Raw genomic sequence first — 23026 nt, 5'->3', positions numbered from 1 at the left:
CTTTACGAGATCATTAGGTTCCCTCATTGTATCCCATGAGAACATTCACGTTGTTCTTATAAAGCTCCAGGGAGGTGAGAAGAGCAGCGGGTTTGTCATGGATTTCATCTCTGATGATTGCAAGGGAAGCAGCTTCAGCTCAGTGGGTCTGCCATTTTCCCATGGTCTATTGGTCGTCCCTGGTGGCTGTGGAATCACAGCACCTTCAAGAGGACATTCCACATGGTTCTTGGATACAATAGAGGGTATCCAGCCCTTTGTTTTGGGGGTTACTGCAGGTACATTGAAATAGGCACAGTGCTTTTCTAACTAAGGCAAAGATAAGAAGATTTCAGGAACCAGGAGCCCATATCTGTTCTTTATCCTTACAGAGACCAGTGTGACCACCCATGTGTGTGGTACAGTGCAAGTTCAGAACAGGAAGAATAAAAGAGCAAGGAGACTTTTATTTTGGGCACCCAAAAGGGGATCTCTATTTTTACATTCTTAATAATATTCCTTGAGAATATCAATTTCTCAAAGCAAGCTTAGACATTGAGCTGGGTGGTTTCCACTGACCCACTTCTTGAGAGTATTTGGTCCCGTTCCTCATTGGGCTCAAGAGTTTATAAAACCAGCTAAACATCATTTGGGAGAACGGGTGAATTAGACACTGTCATAATGTCAAACGACTATTTCTGCTACTGTTGTTCTTTGGAAAGGAGAAGTCTGACATCGTCTGGTTATAGAACAATCCAATTTCTGGCCTGGGCCAACAATTCCGGTAGAAGCTTGCTGATTCTAAAGTTCTTCATTATTTAGTGGGAGATGAAAAGTAGAACCCTTTCTGCTGCCACCTTCTGAAGATTTTGAGCACAAGAAATGTATATGAATAGGGCTTTTCTTTCTGTTCTTTAATAGAAACTTGAAGATCTGTCATCAATAGTTAGTATGACGTATAGAATTTAACTTATACATGAGGTCCTCTGATTCTAAATGGCCACTTCAACTCATTCACCGTGTCTAATAAGAGTTTTTCTTTCTTCCTCAGACCCAGCGAACTCAGCCCCATCCATACTGGATGGGTTTGATCATCGCAAAGCCATGGCAGGGCAGCGTGTGGAGTTGCCTTGCAAAGCGCTTGGGCATCCTGAGCCAGATTATCGCTGGCTGAAGGACAACATGCCCCTGGAACTTTCTGGAAGGTTTCAGAAGACCGTGACAGGGCTGCTCATTGAGAACACTCGTCCTTCAGACTCAGGCAGCTATGTGTGTGAAGTTTCCAACAGATACGGAACTGCTAAGGTGATAGGCCGCCTGTACGTGAAACGTAAGTTGGAGGGTAGCTTGAAACAGTGATGTTGGCTGCCATTGATGGAGCTCTTGATACAAGATGACTTCCAGGCTCTTGCTATAGCCTTCCATTAATCCTCACAACCGTCCTGCTGAGACCAATATTACCCCATTTTGCAGAGGAGGAAATGAATGCTCAGACAGATTGCTCAAGATTACACAGCCAGGGTGTTTGGATTTAGGATGGGAATCCAGGTTTATCTGAACCTCCAAGCTTTCCATCAGGCCACAGACTATGTATCTGAGATCCCATTACCTAGTTGTTGAATTAACAATGGCCAGCCTGTCTGAACACTGACGGAGGAAGAGGGGTGGGCTTGTGATGTCCCTGCAAGGGGTGGTAGTCCGATCACAGTGGGTGTCCTTGTCTGGCTTTCAGATGCTACTTTATGTTCCTGAATGGGGCTATTATCCACAGAAATATGGAGCTCTAAATTATCAAAATATTGGAGTTAGACGCATTATTACATATCATTTAATTCAAATATGGTGGGTGTATTTCATCTCTAATTGGTTTGTAGTGACTGTCTTGAGAAGGATGCTGAAGGCAGACCCCAGAGGAAGGAGGGGTGTGACCACAGTGAGGAGCACTCTAATCTAGTCAAACACCCTCCATTTTACTCACGCAGAAACCAAATCAATGCGAGTCACATGACCACAATTGAGCGGCAGGGCTTTGGTCAAAGCAAGTGGCTCTGAGATGCCACTAGAACATTCTTTTCATAGTGTATGATTTTATATATTGCATACGATAAAATATTTTTTATCTGATGAACTGATCAAGCTAAGTCATAAGAGTTGGCATTAAAAGGGAGGCATTCTCTTGACCTGGATTTTTCCAACCTCATGCCTATTAATGCAACTGCCTGTTCCAGTGTCACTCTGGGTGTGGACTGTTCTAGCACAATACCACCCCAACAGAATATGTTAAATATCCCAGTGACTGCTTGGAACCAGCTGCCCAGGGTGAGTCCTGAGAATATCATGAAAATGTGTTTAGGCTGGGCTTCAGAAGAAATGGAAGATAAGTTCCGCACAGCTCTATTTCTGAAGCTGAAGAAACTTCCAGATGCAATGATGCAGTACTGGAAGGCAAGGAAGAAGTGTCCCCACAGGTTCAAAACCTCCTCTGTGTTAAAACCCCTTTCATGGCTCCCCATTTCCTGCTGAATAAGTTTACATTTTAGGGTATTATCAAAATCATTGTAAGTAAGCCTGTCTGGTGATATTGCCCATACTTTTGCTTGAAAGAAAACTGACCAACTCCTGTTACATTTAAATTCTTCCTATTCCATGTATAAAGCCATCCCTATCCTGACCACAGGTCACAGTCCTCCCTCCACATGGAAGAGGGTTTTCAAATACTTGAAGGTCTAAACTTTCTGTCTTTCTAACCCCAGTGCAGTGCCCTCCCCAATGACACCCCCTGTCCCAACCATCTCAGGCTGAGCTCTCAGTGTTTAATTTATTGCTTTCTCATCAAAATCTACACTTTAGAAGTTATTTGCGGAAAAGTGTTAATTCTGACCGTACTTTGTTTTCACCCTTGTACTCTTTTGCCACATCTGGACAAGTCCTGAAGTGTCCCTCAAATGTTCCCCAACTCCCTCTGACTTCATGACTTCTGTCTTTCTTCTCTAGACAGAAAGCATTCTCTTGGGTTCTAAATCCAAAGCCCTCTCTTCTCCCATCTCTTCTCCTCTGGTGCTCTCTTTATTCATAGGGGTCTAGATTCCTCCCCTCTGAGAACAAGCCTGGATCTGCAGCCTTAGCCTGGCTTCCTTCCTGAGTGTTAGACAGCATGTCTCCCAATTTTAGATCAGATGTGCCACTGGCATTTCAACACAGCAGCATCGCAAAACAAACTCTCCACCATTTCTACCTGGTCAATGGCTCTTCTTATTTGAGATGTCTTCCCCACTCCCGAGCCCCCTAAATGCAGGCTTTAAAATCCTGGATCCTCCTTAAGCCTTTCCTTTCTGAGTCCAAGTCCTGCCAAGTCCTATAGATTGTAGCTCATGGTGCTTCTTAGCCACCCTCCCCACGCCCCTCCTGTCCTAGATTGAGACTTAACTGCACCTCAACTAGACATTTGCAGTGCCCCCTTACTGACTAATTTCCCCACTCCAGTTTGTGCAATACAGTATGATCAATCAGTTCTCCTAAAAATGCGTTTGACTATAAACTCACTTGCAAAAAATTCTTGAATGCTTCCTTTAGTCCCCTCTGACTTAATTCCAAGATCGTGAAGCCTTTTGAAATCTTGTTCCAGATTGCCGTTGAATTTTTCTCCCATAATTTTCCTACAGAGATTCTGTTTCGTGTCCAAAGTGAACAGGCACACTCTCCTTGTGACAACAGCTATGCTTCATGCCCTAATTCACAAAATGCCCTTTCTTTCCAGCTGGCCTCAGCTCTATTCATCATTGATATCTAAGGAATTTCCTGATCTTTCTACCAATCCCCTTCCACATGGTATATGTCTCTGATGGACCCTATATCACTTCTTGGCTACTATATTAACTCTTGTATTTGTCTCATCTGCCAAAAGACCGAACTTCTTGGAACCAGGGACTTCGTGGTGTGGTGACAGGAGATGTCAGGAATAATTGGGGTAAAAAATGGTTTTAGCTATTTACCGCTTGAGTGGATTTGGTTCAGTTAATTAATCTCTCTGAACAACCACTTCTTCTTCTGTAAAATGGATACGATAAGGCAAAACATGCAGGACTGTGGGAAGACTGACTTCTATAATGTACAAAAGAAGTGTAATAATTTTATGGCACATGCCAGGTGCACCATGAATATAATTCATCTCTGTCTTACCTGTAGCATTAACCCTACTTTTGGCTTCTATTAGATGTTCAGTGAATGAACTTGCTACATAAGATTGGGTTTGTTTTTGTTTCATTGGTCACAAAGTCTAATATCAACCTATTTTCTTACAGCTGTGTGTTATGGGCCCTTGTTGAGCCACAAAGGGGGTATGAGCAGGTGTTATGACTGTGTGAGAATGGTCCAGAGAAACCCGTCAGTGCTACCATGGGACAAGGCAAATAGGATTTAAATGTTCCAATACCTGTGTCCTTATTGGTGGCCAGAACTTGGCATTTCTTATTGTCAGTGGGTGAATCCCCACACTTACCCAGTGAGAAAGCAGTTTGACCAAATGTTGGTCTGTTTGCCACACAGAGAAACAAGACCAGAAAAAAAAAAACAAAGCGTAAAGAGGGTGCTCCTGAACAAAATGGCGCACTATGGAATAATCCAGAACATAAGAACTGTGTAGCATTGCTTACAATGATGCATTTGCCTTGTCAGAAGCTCAGGATGTTGTTGAAATGATGTCTATGTATGTGATGTTCTTACCTTCTTTTTTTTCTCTCACCAAAATTTCCAGAGCCACTGAAAGCTACCATCAGCCCCAGGAAAGTTAAAAGCAGCGTGGGTAGCCAGGTTTCCTTGTCCTGCAGCGTGACAGGCAGTGAGGACCAGGAACTCTCCTGGTACCGAAACGGTGAAATCCTCAACCCTGGAAAAAATGTGAGGATCACAGGGATCAACCACGAAAACCTTATAATGGATCACATGGTCAAAAGTGACGGGGGCGCATACCAGTGCTTTGTGCGCAAGGATAAGCTGTCCGCTCAAGACTATGTGCAGGTGGTCCTTGAAGGTCAGTGGGCCTTGTTATAGGGTTCAGCTGCAAAAGAACCCAAACGCAGAGCACTCAGAAGAATGATGAAGCAGTGCTGATAACTCCCAGTGTTAGGATTTCTGTCTGTCTGGCTAGCTAATAACTCGGCCCTGGTTTCTCAGGATACGCCGGGCTAATAAGAGACCAAGTGTTGGTGAAAGTTATAAATGGTAGAAGTTGTAAAAGTAACTTCACATAAAGTTAAGTAACATAAATGTCGCCCACTCATGTGTTTAGTTACTTGTCAAGTTACAGACCTCAGAAACGTGGAACATATAGTTTGGTTGACGGTGTGTTAGCCCAGACTGGAGTTTCTCGATGATGCTTTGTTGGAAGAGCCATTTGATGCTATAGGGTGGTTACCAGCATCTCTGGCCTCTGCCCGCTAGATGCTAGCAGCATCCAAGTTGTGACAACCGAAAATACCTCCAGACATTGCCAAATATCCCAGGGTTGGGGGTGGGGAGAGATAAGGAAATAACAGCCCCCAGCTGAGAAATACAATTTTATGGGCAAAGTGTAGGGCACAATTTCAGTATAGTACTTGGTGGAAAGAAAAAAAATGGCGTCTGTTTTGCACAGTTGTCACTGATCGGGTCCAGATATTCACCAATTTAGGTGAACAGAATTTGTGAGGAATGACCTCAGGTTATTACAGTAGGTTTCAGGTGTGTTGTTTTTTTTTCTTACTGTCCTGCTTACATCTTCAAGGTTATCAATCAGCCAGGGAAAAAAAAGCTATCAAGGTAACATTCAAGTGAGACATACATTTGTCACCGGATAATTGAACAAGCTTTTGTCTGTGTATGTGTGCGTGTCTTATTGGAAATTCTGTCTTTACATATAATTTAAAATTCATTTGATGTCAATTGATTAAAATAATGACGTGACTTTCATATAGTCTAAAGAGAAAAAATATTTACGTACGAACATTAGTTTAAAATATGCCTTGATGCTCTTAGGGGATATTTCTGTTACTGTTTTTTTAACCTTAGCTTATTTTTAAGAAGAAGCGGGCTTAGCAATGAGATTCTTATTTTGATTTGGGCATTTTCTTGCAAACTGTTTTTTTTGTTTTTTTTTTTTTTTTTTTTAAAGCAGAGGCGAAATTACCAGAAGGCTTGGGACTCATATTAAATGCCTGACACCGTGTTCCCCGTAATAATTAAGTACAGAAAGTAATCAATGTACAGAGCCACTTTGGTGCTGCTCATGCACTATAGTCCTTACATAGCCACTATTTTTAGATTCTTTGTAGAAGAGGGACAGAATACCTGTCTAGGCCTAGTTACCTTGGCAACTATCTCGTGTGACTAAGAAAACCTAAAGAGCATATTGATAATCCATAATGATGTCGAAAGATTTCAGGTTATCAGAGAGTGACAGCAAGAAAGATTTCAAAGACACTCAGGTCTCACTGGGAAAATAATGTCTGCTTTCATCTCCAAAAAAGCCTGTCACTTGAATAAAAAAAAAAAAAAAAAAAAAGGCGGGGCAGAGGAGCATAGCGAGCATTCTCATGGATTTATTTGTCGCGTGTCAGTTTCCATTCAGGACAAGAAGCTTCACTTTATTTTTTCTCTTCTGAGAGATGACAGTACGAATGTAGCAAAAGAGAGCAGAAGTGTAGCTATAAATACATATCTAGTATGCCTTAAAATGGACTCTAACTAGTATCCTTGGCTATCACCTCCTATTATTCCCATTGAAGTAGCTTTAGGTTAATATAAATTATAAAAACTCACAATACTGTGAGCTGAGAATGACCACTGATACAAACGCAGAATCTGGGAGTATTTTCTAGGAGGCCAAAGAAACTGGGAGTTTTAAAAGAAACTGGAAGTCTGAAGAAACTGAGATCTGATAATTAGAGATTCAAGATCAAACCAGAGTAACTGGAGAACGGAATAATAAAAAAGAATAAGAACAGGTCCTACTTCAGAAAACGATAGAATAGCATGTATCAGATTAACCTGGAAGCAGATAAAAATTATGAACTTGGGGAAAAGCAAAACTGTATGTAGACACGGGAGAAACGCACAAGAGCGGGTGGAAAGGATTTGACCCATGAAAGAAGAGGAAAGGGTTAGGTGATATGTGCACTGATAGCACTTTTCCCCTGGGGACAGTCCCCAGGCTTTGTGAGGTAGGAGGGGAAACCTCGAATACTAGAAGAAAAGCAGAAAGCTATAGTTCTATGGGATTGACATACAGAAGGACAAAAGGCTGCAATGTCAAATCACCTGCCGTTGAGGAAGATAAGTTGAAATTCCAGTAAGGAGGGAATTCCTTAAATTCCGAACAGTGGGGAGTCCTAAAATCTAAAGATAAACTTCCCTGAAAAACTTACTTGACACCCGGACTGGAAAATGTGGAAGATAATCCCAGTAAAAATTAAAAATAAAAATAACTAGACATAGAAAAAAGAGAAAGTACGTAGTAGAAATAGACCTTGAGAGAACCCAGATGAATGTTAGACAAAGACTTAAAAACTTCTATTTAAAAAATGGTCAATACCTTAGGGTCACCTGGGTGGCTCAGTCGGTTAAGCGTCCAACTCCTGATTTCAGCTCAGGCCATGATCTCACTGTTCCTGGGACTGAGTCCTGTGTTCAGCTCTGTGCTAACAGCATGGAGCCTGCTTGGGATTCTGTCTTTCCCTCTGCCCCTCTCCCCCACTCCCCCACTCATTCTGTCTCCTCTCTCTCTCTCTCAAAATAAGTAAACATCTTAAACAAACAAACAAACAAATAAAATATGTTCAATAAGGAAAATACAGGCGTAATGAATAATTATCTGGGAAAGACCAGAAGAGAAAATGAAAACTATAAAAAAGAACCAGTAGAAATATAAAAATTCAGTGTATTGGCTTTAATGGAAGATTGGAGAAGGAAGAAAGGATCAGTGAATTTGAAGATAAATTAGAACACGTTATCCTGTTTGAAGCACAGAGAGAAAGAAATCTGCAAAGGAAGTGAGCAGCGTCTCAATGACATGGGACGTTCATTAGATGGTCTGATCTCCATATAATTAGAAGTCCAGAAAAACAGAAGATTGAGACTGGGGCAGAAAAAAATATTTGAAGAAATAATGGTGACAGTTTTCCCAATTTTGGTATTAAAGTTACAGAGCCAAAAATCAGTAAATCTCAAGTATAAATATAATCACATGCAAACACATTATAAAGAGTCCTGTTGCTGAAAACCAAAGATAAATAAAAAAAATCTTATAAATCTGAGAGAGGAGAACTCTTTTCTTTTTTTAATTTGTTTAAACATTTATTCATTTTTGAGAGTGACAGAGACAGAGCATGAACAGGGGAGGGGCAGAGAGAGAGAGGGAGACACAGAATCTGAAGCAGGCTCCAGGCTCCGAGCTGTCTGCACAGAACCCGACATGGGGCTTGAACTCACAGACTGAGAGTTCATGACCTGAGCTGAAGTCAAACGCTCAACTGACTGAGCCACCCAGGCGCCCCTGAGAGAGGAGATATCAGTACAAATGATGGATGACTTCTCATCAGATATTTTGGAGGACAGAAGACAGTGGAACAACATCTTTGAAATGTTGACAAGGATAAAAAAAAAAAAAATCCCTGTTGACCTAGGTTCCTATATCTGTGAAGAATAGTCTTTAAAAAACAGGGAAAGTAGATATTTTCAATAAACCAAAGCTGGAAGAATGTGATAGCAGAAGTTTTGACACATGAAGTCACTGAAGGCAAAAAGGAAATGCCCTAAAATGGAAATTCAGATCTGTAGGCATAAAGCCCATTAGAAGAGGCAGGAAATATGTTAGTAAGCATTCAGAATTTTTTTTCTCTTTTAATGTCTTTAAATAATAATTGACAAATTATAAAATTATAACACTGTTTTATAGAGTTTAGGTATAAATAGATGTAATAACACAAAGCACAGAATATAAATGAAATTATTTGTGCTAGGGTTTTTACATTTCACATGAAGTAACGTAATTTTCACTTTTAGTACATGAAATCAAAATTATATAGATGCACACACACATATATTAGACATATGAATATTTATGTGTATATATCTCTACCTAAATATGTATGTGTGTTTGTGTGTGTATATGTATATATATATATATATATATATATATATATATATGTAGTGTGTGTGTATATACATGTATATATACACACACAAATATGTATATCTCTATCTATATCAATATAAAACTGAGTTCGAATTTATCCCATAAACGTACGATTGGCAAAACATAAAATCAAAATTTATGTATGTATAAGGCATCATATTGATAGAATATAGGAGAAAAACCAATTGATGACTTCAGTATATTCAGAAAACACCATTTGACAGGATTCAACATCCATTCAGAATAAAAAATTCTCAGGATGGGGCACCTGGGTGGCGCAGTCGGTTAAGCGTCCGACTTCAGCCAGGTCACGATCTCGCGGTCCGGGAGTTCGAGCCCCGCATCAGGCTCTGGGCTGATGGCTCAGAGCCTGGAGCCTGTTTCCAATTCTGTGTCTCCCTCTCTGTCTGCCCCTCCCCCGTTCATGCTCTGTCTCTCTCTGTCCCAAAAATAAATAAACGTTGAAAAAAAAAAATTCTCAGGAAACTAGAAATGTAAGGAACTTCTTTGACCTAATGGCATTTATGAATTTATTTACTTAAATGATTTATTTATTCATACTTAATGGTTGAGGACTAAATATTTTTCCTTTAACATTGGGACTGAGGATGTTCACAAATACCTCTTCTATTCAGCACTGTTCCAGAAGTCCTAGGTAGGCATGAATAATAAGTAAAATGCACAAAATTTGGAAAGGAAAAGTCTCAACTGTCTTTAATCACAGACCTTGTTGTTTACATAGAAAATTCCAAGTAATCTATAAAACAATTCCCAGATAAGTTTAGAAACTCAAGATACAAAAGCACAATTTTTTTTGTGTTTATATAGTAGAAACCAACAATTGGAAAATAATATTTTAAAATTTCCATTTATATTAGGATAACACAAAAGATACTTGGGAATAAATTTAACAACAGATGTGAAAGATTTCAACATGTGAAACTATACAACTATACATTGCTAATATTGAATTGTGATGACCTAAAAAACTGGAAAGTATACCATATTTAAGGACTAAAAAGCTAAATATTTTTAAGGTAGCAGTCCTCTGTAAGATAATCAATGTAATCCTAATAAAAATCCCAACAGCGTAGAAAAGTGAAAATCCGGGGGCACCTAGGTGGCTCAGTTGGTTAAGTGTACAACTCTTTATATCGGCTCAAGGCATGATCTTGCAGTCGTGAGCTCGAGCCCCATGTTGAGCTCTGCACTGAGCATGAAGCCTGCTTGGGATTCTCTCTCTCCCTCTCTGTCTGCCCCCCCCCCCCGCCCCCATCTCTTGCTTTCTTCCTCTCTCAAAATAAATAAATAAGCATTTAAAAAAAGAAAGAAAAATGGAAGTCCTATAGTCTAAGTTGATTTAAAAGACATGCATGAGAAAGTTAAAGGACTGAGAATTGTGCAATCTTTAAAGAAGAATAAAGTTGGAGGACTCATACTAGCTACATTAAACAATACAGATACATAACTCAATAGAACATACTGGATGGTCTAGAATATGCCCACACACATATATGATAAATTAATTTGCAAGAGAGTCCACAATGTTCCAAAGGTAAAGGAAAGTCTTTTTGACAAACAGTACTACACAATGAATGGAATAACAACAACAACAAAAAATGAATATCAATCCCTACCTCACACCTTATACCTTACACAGATTTAATTTGCTCTAAAATATAGACTGGGATATAAAATCCCAAACTATGAAGTCTCTAAAAGGAAACATAGAAGAATTATTCATCGTCTGAATGGTAGGCAAAGCTTTCTTAGGATAAAGAAAGCAGTAAAAGTCAAATACACCATTAAGAAGATAAAAGGCAACTACAAACTGAAAGAACATTTTACATATGCAAAAACACACATCTATTTTATATATATATATATATATATATATATAATGTCTGGCACACATTTTATGTAACTAATATATCTGACAAATATATTTGACCATTATAAGATACATGATAAATATTTGTTTTCAACATACATAAAGAACTCCTACAAATCAATAAAATGTAGTCTAACATAACAACGGACAAAAGATTTGAGTAGATATTTCACAAAAGGAGATACACAAATGGCCAATAAGCACATAAAGACAACATTATTTCCATGATACCCTTGCAAAAAATGCACAACCTGCATCTAATCATGACAAAACAAAAAAAAAAAAAACCCAGTGTGAACAACTGGCTATGGAGTAATTCTTCAAAATGTTAAAGCCAAAAAATACAGAAGAGACCAAAGAATGATCCAGATTGAAGGATGCATGCTAAGGAAGCATGACAGATAAATGGGATGTATGGTACTGGTTGGGCTGGGAGAGAGAGCTGGGAGGGACATTGTTGGTCGGCAGACAGACTTTCCATATGGACTGTGTGTTAGGTGATAGAACACTTCCAAAGTTTCATTTCTTAATTTCGCTGCCTGTCCTATGGTAATAGTAGAATGTTTGCAGGATAGAGAACCCACACTCTAGGATTATATGGATTTGAAGTTCAAGAAGAGGCAAACAAAGTCACATTGAAAGAAATCAGGACAGGGGCGCCTGGGTGGCGCAGTCGGTTAAGCGTCCGACTTCAGCCAGGTCACGATCTCACGGTCCGTGAGTTCGAGCCCCGCGTCAGGCTCTGGGTTGATGGCTCGGAGCCTGGAGCCTGTTTCCGATTCTGTGTCTCCCTCTCTCTCTGCCCCTCCCCCGTTCATGCTCTGTCTCTCTCTGTCCCAAAAAAAATAAATAAAACGTTGAAAAAAAAAAGTTTAAAAAAAATTAAAAAAAGAAAGAAATCAGGACAGTGATTCCCTCTGGTGAGAGGGGATTGGTTGAAAGGAACCCTGGGCAAGTTGTGGGGTCCTGAAACGCTTTATGTTGCAGTCATTTGGGTGGTTACACAGTGTACATATTTAACAAAATATTCTGCTTGTACACTTAAGATATGTATGTGTCACTGTATGTAAACTATATCTACAAAAAAAAGGTGTAACTGAAGAAAACAGTTACAAAACAGATTTTTAAAAAAGACACGTTTTCAGTGCATAGTGTAAAAATCAGTGCAAAGAAATATACAGCTCTGCACATTCAAAAAAAAAGTTGAATTGTAAGATTAAATAAAATAACATTCCTCAGCATCGACAGCCGATTACGTACAAAGAATAACAATCATGGTGACGTCTCACTTCTCTGTAAATAAAGGCAGAGCATGATGAAGCAGAGTGTGTGGTGTCCTAAGGGTAAAAACACAGGTTCTTTACTTTAATATTATGAAGCCCTTTTTTTCATCTTTGATACTAAAGCAAGATGTTTGCAATTCAAGAACACTGCAGTACTCCACAGTGGTTGCATGTGGGGAAAAAACATACTCAAGGGCCTTCTCCAGTCACCCAGGAGTTGGAATGAAATTGACATTCAGGAATTTGCAAGAGGAAAGATGGTAGAGGGCTCAGCAAAGCACCCACATCAGGAGAACCCTACATGGCTGGTCCCTCTGGCCACAGAAATAGGCTTCCAGATTTCCAGAGAGGAGGAGTGGGTGGGGCGGGGAGGGGGGGAGGGCAGAAAGAGAAACTCTTCAGGGGTACTTGTAAGTGTTAACAGTTATCTTTCTGTGATGGAATTGTGAGCTAGCTTCAGGTGTGTTTCCTCCATTTGTTTGCTTTCCAATTTGTCATCAGTGAATATGTGTGTGTGTGTGTGTGTGTGTGTGTGTGTGTGTGTGTGTGTGTAAATATATATATATACATATATGTGAATATGTATGCATATATATGCATGCATTTATGATTGCTACCATACAGTATGAGGGAAATGGTTCATATATATGATAGAAAGACAATGGAGTATGAAAATTTTGTCTTTGTTGAAAATATCAGAAATTCCTGTGGAAAACTCCCTAAGACCTAGATCTTACTTTGCCTGGGACAGTCTGAGGCTGTGCCTGCCTCCCTGGCATAATTACTTCTGGTATCTGTTTTGTTCTCAGAACGGTCCCATGTCGGATGATAAATTTGTACAGCCACCAGCTTAAGACACTTACAGAGATATTTATTACACACTGGAAGACTCAAAGTTTATTTGGCTTTGATCCCACTCTCAGAGTTTCTATGACATTTACATGGACTTCCCACTTATCATTAAAACTATAAAGGATGATTTTTTTATGAGAAAATAAATAAGGTGAACCTATCCGTCTGTCAGTCTTTCCTCCTCTGAACAAGTCCCTGGGCCATAAGCCCTAATTATCTCAGAAGTAGAAGGCTAAAGTGACCATTTGGAAGGGTGGGTTTCCTCTGTGTTTATAACATGTAATAGGGACCTAACAGTTCTAGATTGTGGACTTCTTGGGAGCTGACGTTGTATAACTTGAGCATCTGGGTTTCATGATTGTCCTTCTTAGGACAATCAGGAAATATACAGAAGTAATTTATTAAAGGTCGCTAACACTGTTTGCCTATTTTGAAAATGAAATCTTGCTCTGCTTGGAATTTAGCTCTAGCCGTAAAACCAGAATACCTGTAGTGTTCAATGACCAGCATGTCTATCTCCTAACCATTACACAAATGTACTTGGAGGTCGTTTAATTATTTGTATGTGCCACTTCCTTCCATCCTTTGTCTTCCTGCAGACGGAACTCCCAAAATTATTTCTGCCTTTAGTGAAAAAGTGGTGAGTCCAGCAGAACCAGTCTCCCTCATGTGCAACGTCAAGGGAACTCCGTTGCCCACCATCACGTGGACCCTGGACGACGACCCGATCCTCAAGGGTGGCAGTCACCGCATCAGCCAGATGATCACGTCGGAGGGAAATGTGGTCAGCTACCTGAACATCTCCAGCTCTCAGGTCCGGGATGGGGGAGTCTACCGCTGCACTGCCAACAATTCGGCGGGAGTCGTCCTGTACCAGGCTCGAATAAACGTAAGAGGTGCTTGTCAAATCAGCTCCTCAAAAAAAACAAAAAACAAAAAACAAAAAAAAACAACAAAAAACCCAAAAAACAAAAAAAAAAACACATCTAACTCACTGTAGTGGAGAAGAAGGTTTCTGCATGCCCTGAGCTGAGTCTCGGAATGCCGAAAACAGATTCGCCGTTGCTTCCCATTTCCTACCCTCTCCTTTCGGCTCCAGAATGGCCCAGATTGGGTTCATGTGGGAAGTGGCATTTTGTTCTTTTCAGTCAGCTCGTTCTCTTTGTTACTCTTCGATTTGTCCACTTGATCTTTTCTTTCTCGGTTTATGCTCTGCACGCTCTTTTCCTTCCTCCTCCTCTTCTGTTCTTCCACATTCATGGTAAAGCTCCATGTACCTGGTATTTTAACTTACATTCATAGTGCACCATGGCATAACCTCCATCTTGATAAACCTACGTCATAGAGTTTGAAAATTGAATTGCTCCTGGTGTTTTCACAAAAAACAGCATGATTGTTCAGGGCGGACTAATTACTTTTTGTTGAAGAAATTGCCTCTTCTCTTGTAATTCAAGACGTTTTCATAGAAGTAGTTGATACTTAGAGTATTTAACACTCCTTCGATCCATTTGAAAGTAATGAAACTAAAAGGAAAAAGGACTGCTCAGTAGAAGAATCCAAATGCAGAGAAGATCGTGTAATAGAAAAGTTGAAAAAGATATTTTTCACATGAAAATAATCTACATTGGTTTTCTTTTACTCAAGGAAAAGTGTACCCGTTTCCACACATGAGATGTACCCTTAAATTATTTTCAAGAGTTCCTTTGTGTCTCTCTAGGGCCTGCAAGCATTCGGCCAATGAAAAATATCACAGCCATCGCAGGACGGGACACGTACATCCACTGCCGTGTGATTGGCTATCCGTATTACTCCATCAAATGGTACAAGAACTCTAATCTGCTTCCTTTCAACCACCGCCAAGTGGCATTTGAGAACAACGGCACTCTAAAACTCTCAGATGTGCAAAAGGAAGTGGATGAGGGAGAGTACACGTGCAACGTGCTGGTTCAACCACAGCTCTCCACCAGCCAGAGTGTCCACGTGACGGTCAAAGGTAAGGCTGCTCTCCCTGTCCCCACACGTCTTGCCCTTACTCAGCTCTTTCACCAGAGGGACGATGAACAGCAGGGGGGATCTTAGAAGCTGCATGTTTACAGTAGGACAGTTCCAAAAACAGGAAGGCTAGAGTACCTCACATGTTCTGATCTCTTGACTCCTCGATGCATCCACTCCTGCATCAAGAGCTGTGGTTGATATGATTTTCTTTTCATGTGGAATTTTTGGTTTGGTTTTCCAGAGGACATGTGTTGTCAGTATTACCACAAGAAGAGAGAGAGAGAGAGAGAGATCATTGGCTTCGTTACCTAGTTGTCCGACAGATCATTTTAAAACACATATAGATCTTCCTCCACTTACGATGGGGTTACGTCCCAATAAACTCATTGTAAGTTGAAAATGTAGTAAGCCAAAAATGTATTCAATATATCTCACTACCAAACCTCGTACCTTAGCCTAGCCTACCTGAAACATGCTCAGAACAGTAACATTCGTCTGCAGTTGGGCAAAAATCATGCAATGCAAATCTGACTTTATAATAAAATGTTGGCTATATCCTGTAATGTATTGAATACGGTACAGAAAGTGAAGAACAGAAAGGTTGTGTGGGTGAAGTATGGTTGTCCGTTTGGGTTGTTTACCCCTGTGACTGCTGGCTGACTGGGAGTCGTCTAGCATCAACATGAGGGTACCTACTGCATAGCACCAGCTCTGGGTGGCGGGGGGGGGGGGGGGAGTAGGTTCAAAATTCAAAGTACAGTTTCTACTGGATGCACTCGTCTTCTACACCATCGTGAAGTGGAAAAATCATAAGTTGAACCATCCTAAGTTGAGAACCATCTGAATTTTTGTTTTCCTAAAAAATCCTGAAAGCACGTTCTTGCAGAATCCTACCAGAAGAGGTTTTCTGTAACAGATCAAGACTTCAAACAGACTTCTCACGTTGAATAGATGATCAGGTCAAAACAACAACATAGGAATTATATGATTAAAGAGCTCCACAGAAAAATTCCTTGATTTTTAAATGATTCTTTACATCTCAGTTCACCAGGATGAACTTTGGGGGATGAACAAAGTTTTCCATGGCCTTCCCCAACCTTTTTCCCCTATAAACCTTGTTAGTTTACCTTTCCAGGACACCTGTAAATACACACACACACACACACACACACACACACACACACACACACACAGATGTTCATGAACACATATAATCTGTGTAATATATCATATATGTTATATAATATGTAGCATATATGAGGTATAATTTCACATTAATAATTTTGAATCTTTTAAAAATAGCCACATATCTTAAGACTTTTCTCAGATCATTAGAATTTCTTGGTAAACCAGACTGTGATAGCTGCATAAAACTTCATTTTGTAGTTGAATTTATTTCTTCAACTGCCATTCCTGAAACATCTGCTTGATGCTAGGCTCTATTCCAGGCATTGAGGGAAACAGTGATGAAGAAGGTAGACAAGTTTCTTCTCCTGTCGAACTCTCCTTCCAATCACGAGAGACAAACAGTAAACAAACAAAACAAGCAAATAAACCAGAAAGTATAATACAATGTAGAGAATTAAAACATGTCAGTATCTTAAATATTAGCTGCATTGGAGAATTAGAAGCTAGATCAATGAATGTTTGGTGCTTTGCTGTCTTAAAATTCATTTTCTATCTGAATGAATGTCTTACCCACACATTGTTTTGTAACATAGTAAGTTGATCATTTGGAAATTATTGGTTTGCTGAGTTAGGTAGATTTTTGAAACATTGACACAATTTATAATAATGTCAGAATATCACCATGGTTTCATCAGAAAAGTATTTCAGTATTGGGAAGCTGTCGAGTTCATAGTGACAGATACAAGTCTTACAAAAGTCTATTCTTTTGCTTGAAAGTTTCAATTTCATTGTTTGCAGCAAATACAGTCAGTTGTGATCATAGGAGTGACAGGCTTATTTCTTTTTTTTCTAGGAAAATGTCTGCTAGTTACCCAAGCCTGAATAGCTATAGCTTTTAGGCAGCCATTCTCTGTGGAAACAATGGAATTCCATGAAAAGAGTGGCTAGTTGAGCTTGTAACTCAGACAAGTGCACAAGTACTTTGCTTCAAGACAACCTTCCTGCTCAGCAGACAGATCAAGTGCTTTGTGCATTTTCCCCATTTTGTTACACAGAGCATAGAACTCTGGAAATGTCATGGGCTTATCATTTTTATGGCTCCATGAAGTATCCTTAGAAACTGCTTTTGACAAATATTGGGACTGTGTGGTGGTAAACAACACAGTGACAGCTAGTACATTTTGGTGTCACTGCCATGATTTGTGCGAAGGCCCATGCAGTCTTACCCACCGTTACTTTTGTGTATCTATGGAAATGTCACCCCAATGAGAAAAGTGAATAATACCTTAGTGTTACAGTGAAAATGATTATCTTTTTGCCATCTCCCTAAAATGTTCTCAGGGATCCCCAGAGGTCTTTGGATTACATTTGGAAAATATCTTGGTGCTAAATATTTCTTTCTTTTCTTTTCTTTTCTTTCTTTCTTTCTTTCTTTCTTTCTTTCTTTCTTTCTTTCTTTCTTTCTTTCTTTCTTTCTTTCTTTCTAAATTAGCTGCCACCAGAATATAAGCTTCTCTTTTAATTTATTTATTTAAATTCAAGTTAGTTAACATACAGTGTAGTGTTGGTTTCAGGAGTGGTACCCAGTGTTTATCACTTACACATAACACCCAGTGCATCAGCAGTCAAAAAGAATGAAATCTTGCTATTTGCAACAATGTGGATAGAACTAGGGTGTATTAGGCCGAGGGAAATAGGTCAGGCAGGAAAAGACAAATATCATATTATTTCATTCATATTTGGAATTTAGGAAACACAACACATGATCATAGGGAAGGAAGGAAAGCAAAAATAAGATAGAGAACCTAGAGAAGGAAGCAAACCATAAGAGACTCTTAAATAAATATTTCATTTATTTCTAATATTTAACCATTTTGAATGATGTGTCAAATGCCCTTCTCTATGCATTGGCCTTTATCTACTTGTAAGATGATTTATTTCAGGAAAAATTGCCAGGAGTGTGAGCGTTAGATAAATGGATACAGATATTTTAATGTCAGGTTTTTAGGAGACATAAATTCAAACAAAGACCATTTGAATTATTCACTTATATTCTTAAAATGTTCTCGACCAGCAGAAATCAATGTATTAATCTTTATCCTTTTAATTTTATGTGACAGAAACTGACTCAAACTGGCTTATACCCAAAAGGAGAATTTATTGGCTCTTAATAACCAAAGTATTGATCATTTTAGAAAACAAATCAGATAGTTTTGGTTTCAAGAATTTCTTTTCTTCTAAGGATATATTATGTAGAATAATCATTTTCAGGTTCTTGGCGAGGATTGTCAAATGAAAGAAGGAACGTATTATTTTGTGCAATATTTCATTATCGTTGCCTGGTGAGAAATAGCTGTCAGTGGGTGGGGAAGTTGAAGGGATTTGGGATCTGCACTGCTACAGGGAGGTTGGGGAAGGCTTCTCTGAGAAACTGACATCTGATCAAGGACACGGAGGTGGGCAAGATAGCCAAACATATACCCGGGACAAAGAGCATTCTAGGCAGAGGGAACACAAATAGTCAGGGGTGGGCCTGGCAACCTAGAGAACTAGTAGAAAGGCAATATGGCAGGAACAAAGTGGACACAGGGTAGAGGTATGGTCCGAATTAGCAAGGTCCTCTCATGTAGGACCAGGGCTGGGCTCGGAGGGTTTGAGTTTTTCCTTTGAGTGAGATGGAGGGGTGATCAGAGATGTCAGATTAAACAGAGATGTCACCTGGCCTGGGTTGGAAAAGGGTATGCCTGACTTCTATTGCTGAGATAAGGCTGAAGCCCAGAAGGGACAGAGAGGGGGTGAGGAGAAGACAGATTCTGGATATATTTTGAAGGTCTCCTCCATGAGATTCCCTGATGGATCGGATGTAGGTGTAAGAGGATAAAATCTGGGCCTGAGCGATGGAAAGACTAGTGCTTCTGTCAGTTGAGCCAAGAGAAGATGCTGTGAAGCAATTTAAGGGAAGAAATCAGGAGTCTACTTTTGGATGTACTGAGCTTGAAACATTAAGTGGATCCACTAAATAGACAGTTGGATAGATAAGAGTGGAATTTAGGACAGTGGAATCTTAAGCAGTAGATTTGGAGACATCGGTGAATGAATAATGCGTAAGACACGGGCCTACATGTGACCATCAGGAGACTGTGTACCTCACTGCAGATTTTCACTCATATAGACAGATTTATCAATCCCTTAGTTAGACTCACAGTAAATTTAGTTCACCAAATATCTGAAGGTAAAGTCTGATGGAAATTCGTACAAGAACTGTTTGAAATTTAAATCTGTATCTTTAAATTTCCTCAATGAGGACAGATCAGTGTATCAACCATGATCCTATCGATTGCAAAGTGTAGGAGCTCAAATCAGACTGGTTTAATAGCAACTACTACAGTGTAGGGGAGGTAGGGGTGGAGGTCAAGGTTGTATTGAACTAAACTTTGGGAGGGACAGAGAGAATGTAGGCCTTGGGGGAGGCCTGGTCTAGACCTTTAATTACCATCTGAAGCTTCTGATTCTTTGGTGTTTCCCTCTACACATCGGCTTCGTTCCCTCTGAGTAGCCCTTCCATTCAGCAAGAAAACTGGCCCTGAGTGTCCCTGGGCTCACATGCCCTTTCCCCAATGGTTCCACATAGGAAACTTGTAGGGAGGGATTCTGGCTCCCTCCCAGGAATAGGCCACCACCCATTCCTGGACCAGTCACTGTGAGCAGACCTATGGGGTGCCTGGACAGGCTGCCCACTTACCCCCATACCTCCACACCAGGAAGAAGGTTGCACTTATCTAAAGAAAGAGGGACATGAAAGCAACAGACATTGCAAGCTGTCTCAAGATAGTGAATTAAAACATGAACGGAGCTGATCATGACTTCTGAATGTGTATTCACTTTACTTAGTAAAATGTGCTCGGTAAACAAAGGCCCCCAAGCAGGTCAACACCTCAGAAAATAAGTTCTGTCCAATAGCTAAGAATTCTCCCTAAAGGAAACCAGCCCCAGGGGCCAGAAGAATAATGTTAGGCAGCAAACGCCAAGTAAAGACCATTGATAGAAAGCATGGGGGAAGGGGCCAGGTGGAAGGAAGACGTCAGGTGCCGCAGGAAGTCAGACGGACGAGGGAACGAAGAAAGCAGAAAACCCTTTAGATGCGGGATGACGTTGAAACCAAGCAGGTCTTGATGAAACCTACAATAGACAAATGAACAAAGCAGGAGACGTCCCCGGCAGTCTCTGATGGTAGCCTTCTGGATGACAGGTTACATCTCCATGGAGCCCACCGTATGAGACTCTCACACACTAACAAACATTTGATGGGAAAAACCTTACCAGTGGGTTTGCCAAGAAGCCTGGACTACTGAACTTGCTCAAAGAGGTGTTGAGTTGGTGTTCTTTGGATGTGTATCGCCTTTCGCGCAGATGTCTTGGCAGAGGAGAGAGTATAGACTTTTGGTTAGTCGTTGCTTCAAAGCATGTTTTAAGAGGAGCATCTTGTGAACTAAATACAGTTGTTGGCTATCAGTACTCTAGCACGTCCCCTTTACTTTTATTTAATTTCATCTCTTCTGTGTTGACAGATCAAACTGTAGACACCAAAGGAGGAAATTGCAGGCTGGGTGTACAAGGTTAAGCCGGCGTATGTCTGTGTGGGACTTCCCAGATGAAAAATAATGCATTCTGGGTTTCTGTGTATCACCTGACATCCCCTTTCATTTTTTTATTCATTGGTCACAGTTACCTGCATTGCACTGCGGCAAAAATATTTAGAGTAATTCAGTTTAAGACACTACCTGCATTTCTCGCTTCAGATGACTTCTAACTTTCAATATAGAGTAGTAATTATACACCATGAGCAATTTTAGCCTTTCCTCAGATGTTATGAGAAAGGTTGTAACCGAATTGACCTCTGAACATTTACATTTGGATTTTAAAATGTTTTGAAATGAAATATGTAAATTAAGTCACACTCCAGTGGCCGGGATTGTGGTCTATCAATGCTTTTAAAAAATTAATAACCTTTGGGGCGCCTGGGTGGCGCAGTCGGTTAAGCGTCCGACTTCAGCCAGGTCACGATCTCGCGGTCCGTGAGTTCGAGCCCCGCGTCGGGCTCTGGGCTGATGGCTCAGAGCCTGGAGCCTGTTTCCGATTCTGTGTCTCCCTCTCTCTCTGCCCCTCCCCCGTTCATGCTCTGTCTCTCTCTGTCCCAAAAATAAATAAACGTTGAAAAAAAAAAAATTTAAAAAAAAAAAAAAAAAAAAATTAATAACCTTTACTGATTTCAATTAAGATAAAGGTTATGATAAGGGAAGAGATAAGAAATCAACTGAATGATAGGAAAAGACAGATTTTTTTTTTGCTTTGTGAATCAGGATTGAAAGACAGTCTTTTCTTATTTTATTTATATAAATAACAGCTCGATTACCTTTCTGGTTAGACTGCACAGTGAATATTTTATTCGGATAATTTCAGAAGAGCAAGTGTGATCCCTCACACGTCGGCTTCCTTGGAAAGTGGGCACACTCATTGCTGTCAATAATGCCACAAACTTGGGGGGGCCACACCATTTCTGTCTTGTTTCCAGGAGGTTCTTTTTTTTTTAAACACTGAAAGCATTGTGTGTGGGGGAGGGGGGTGCGCGTCTGTGTGCGTTTATTTCAACAACATTTGGAAGCAATATTATTTTCCAGCCATGTCCTTTTGGCTAATAGTCTTGGCCCTTTGCTTATTTTGTAGCATTGACTTACAACTTTGAAAAAAAAAAAACAAACGTCAAAGATCGATTTAAACACCACGTTAACTATTGATAATACCTAAAATGTAAGCAGTTCTGAATTATATTAACCAACAAGAAGCACCATTGTGCTGCTTTCGAGCATGTAGGGAGAAATGAAAGTCAAAATCCCTTCACTTCATTTCAATTTAACAAGCAGGGTTATATTTAACACATTTCAAAGCTTTTTCTTCCTCATTTTAGGTGCCACATTGAACTTGAACAGTGCCTAATTGAGTGTTTTAATTGCTAGGGACCAGCACTGCCAGGAAAGTTAATTGGCTGCTGCATAAAAATGTCACCTTCTATTTATATTTATATAAAACTTTATAGTTTACAAACACTTTCATATGTGTAACCTTAATTAATGCTCACAGTGACTCTGTAATGTACATAAAGCATGAGCAGAGAAGCGGAATTAAGAGCGTGCGGGAGGCTTGCTCAAAGCTGTCCAGTAATGTATTCAGGATTCAAATACACGTCTTTGGATTCCAGTGCAGCCCTGTAGTGGGCCTTAGAAAAGCAATTGGCATTGCAGTGGGAGGCCACGGTGGAGGGGAAGGAAATCAAGGCAGTGAACCCAAGAAGAAAGCTCCTTGAAAAGTTAAGAAAGAAGATTATTTAACAATTAGGAAGCGCGTGAGGTTATTGAGGGCTTAATTTAAGAGAGAGAATGAAAACTAGTTACATTGATGAGAGGTAAAAGGAGGAATGGATTTGGAAAGTGAGGGTGGGTAAGGACCCGAGGCGACTCCAGAAGTCCTCGCCTGGGTGACCGAGAGGCTGAGACAGGGAGCCTACGGTAGTCATGGCTTGGGAAGGGCTTTTGGAGAGTGAGGTTTGGTTGACAGCCTCTGGACCACCATTCTGGATTCGGACCACAGGGACTTTGGAACATGGGTTTGGAGGGCTCCAATGAGTAGAGAGCGACAGTCAACACTGTAAGAGGTCAAGAGTGACTGCGGAGC

General features: G+C 40.2%; 1 protein-coding gene across 1 annotated transcript in view; it reads left to right on the top strand.

Moving 5' to 3' along the window:
* The window catches only part of DSCAM (DS cell adhesion molecule), a 759677-nt gene that overhangs the window by 458244 nt on the left and 278407 nt on the right, over positions 1-23026 (top strand). The window contains exons 5-8 of the mRNA XM_086676008.1: positions 1031-1309; positions 4733-5008; positions 13774-14070; positions 14892-15167. Of these exons, the coding sequence (XP_086532134.1) occupies positions 1031-1309; positions 4733-5008; positions 13774-14070; positions 14892-15167 (1128 nt within the window). The remainder of the gene's footprint in view (positions 1-1030; positions 1310-4732; positions 5009-13773; positions 14071-14891; positions 15168-23026) is intronic.

This window comes from Puma concolor, chromosome C2, assembly GCF_028749965.1.
Source record: "Puma concolor isolate L17-30 chromosome C2, mPumCon1.1.hap2, whole genome shotgun sequence".
Classification (NCBI taxonomy): domain Eukaryota; kingdom Metazoa; phylum Chordata; class Mammalia; order Carnivora; family Felidae; genus Puma; species Puma concolor.
This window is presented reverse-complemented; position numbering and strand designations above follow the sequence as displayed.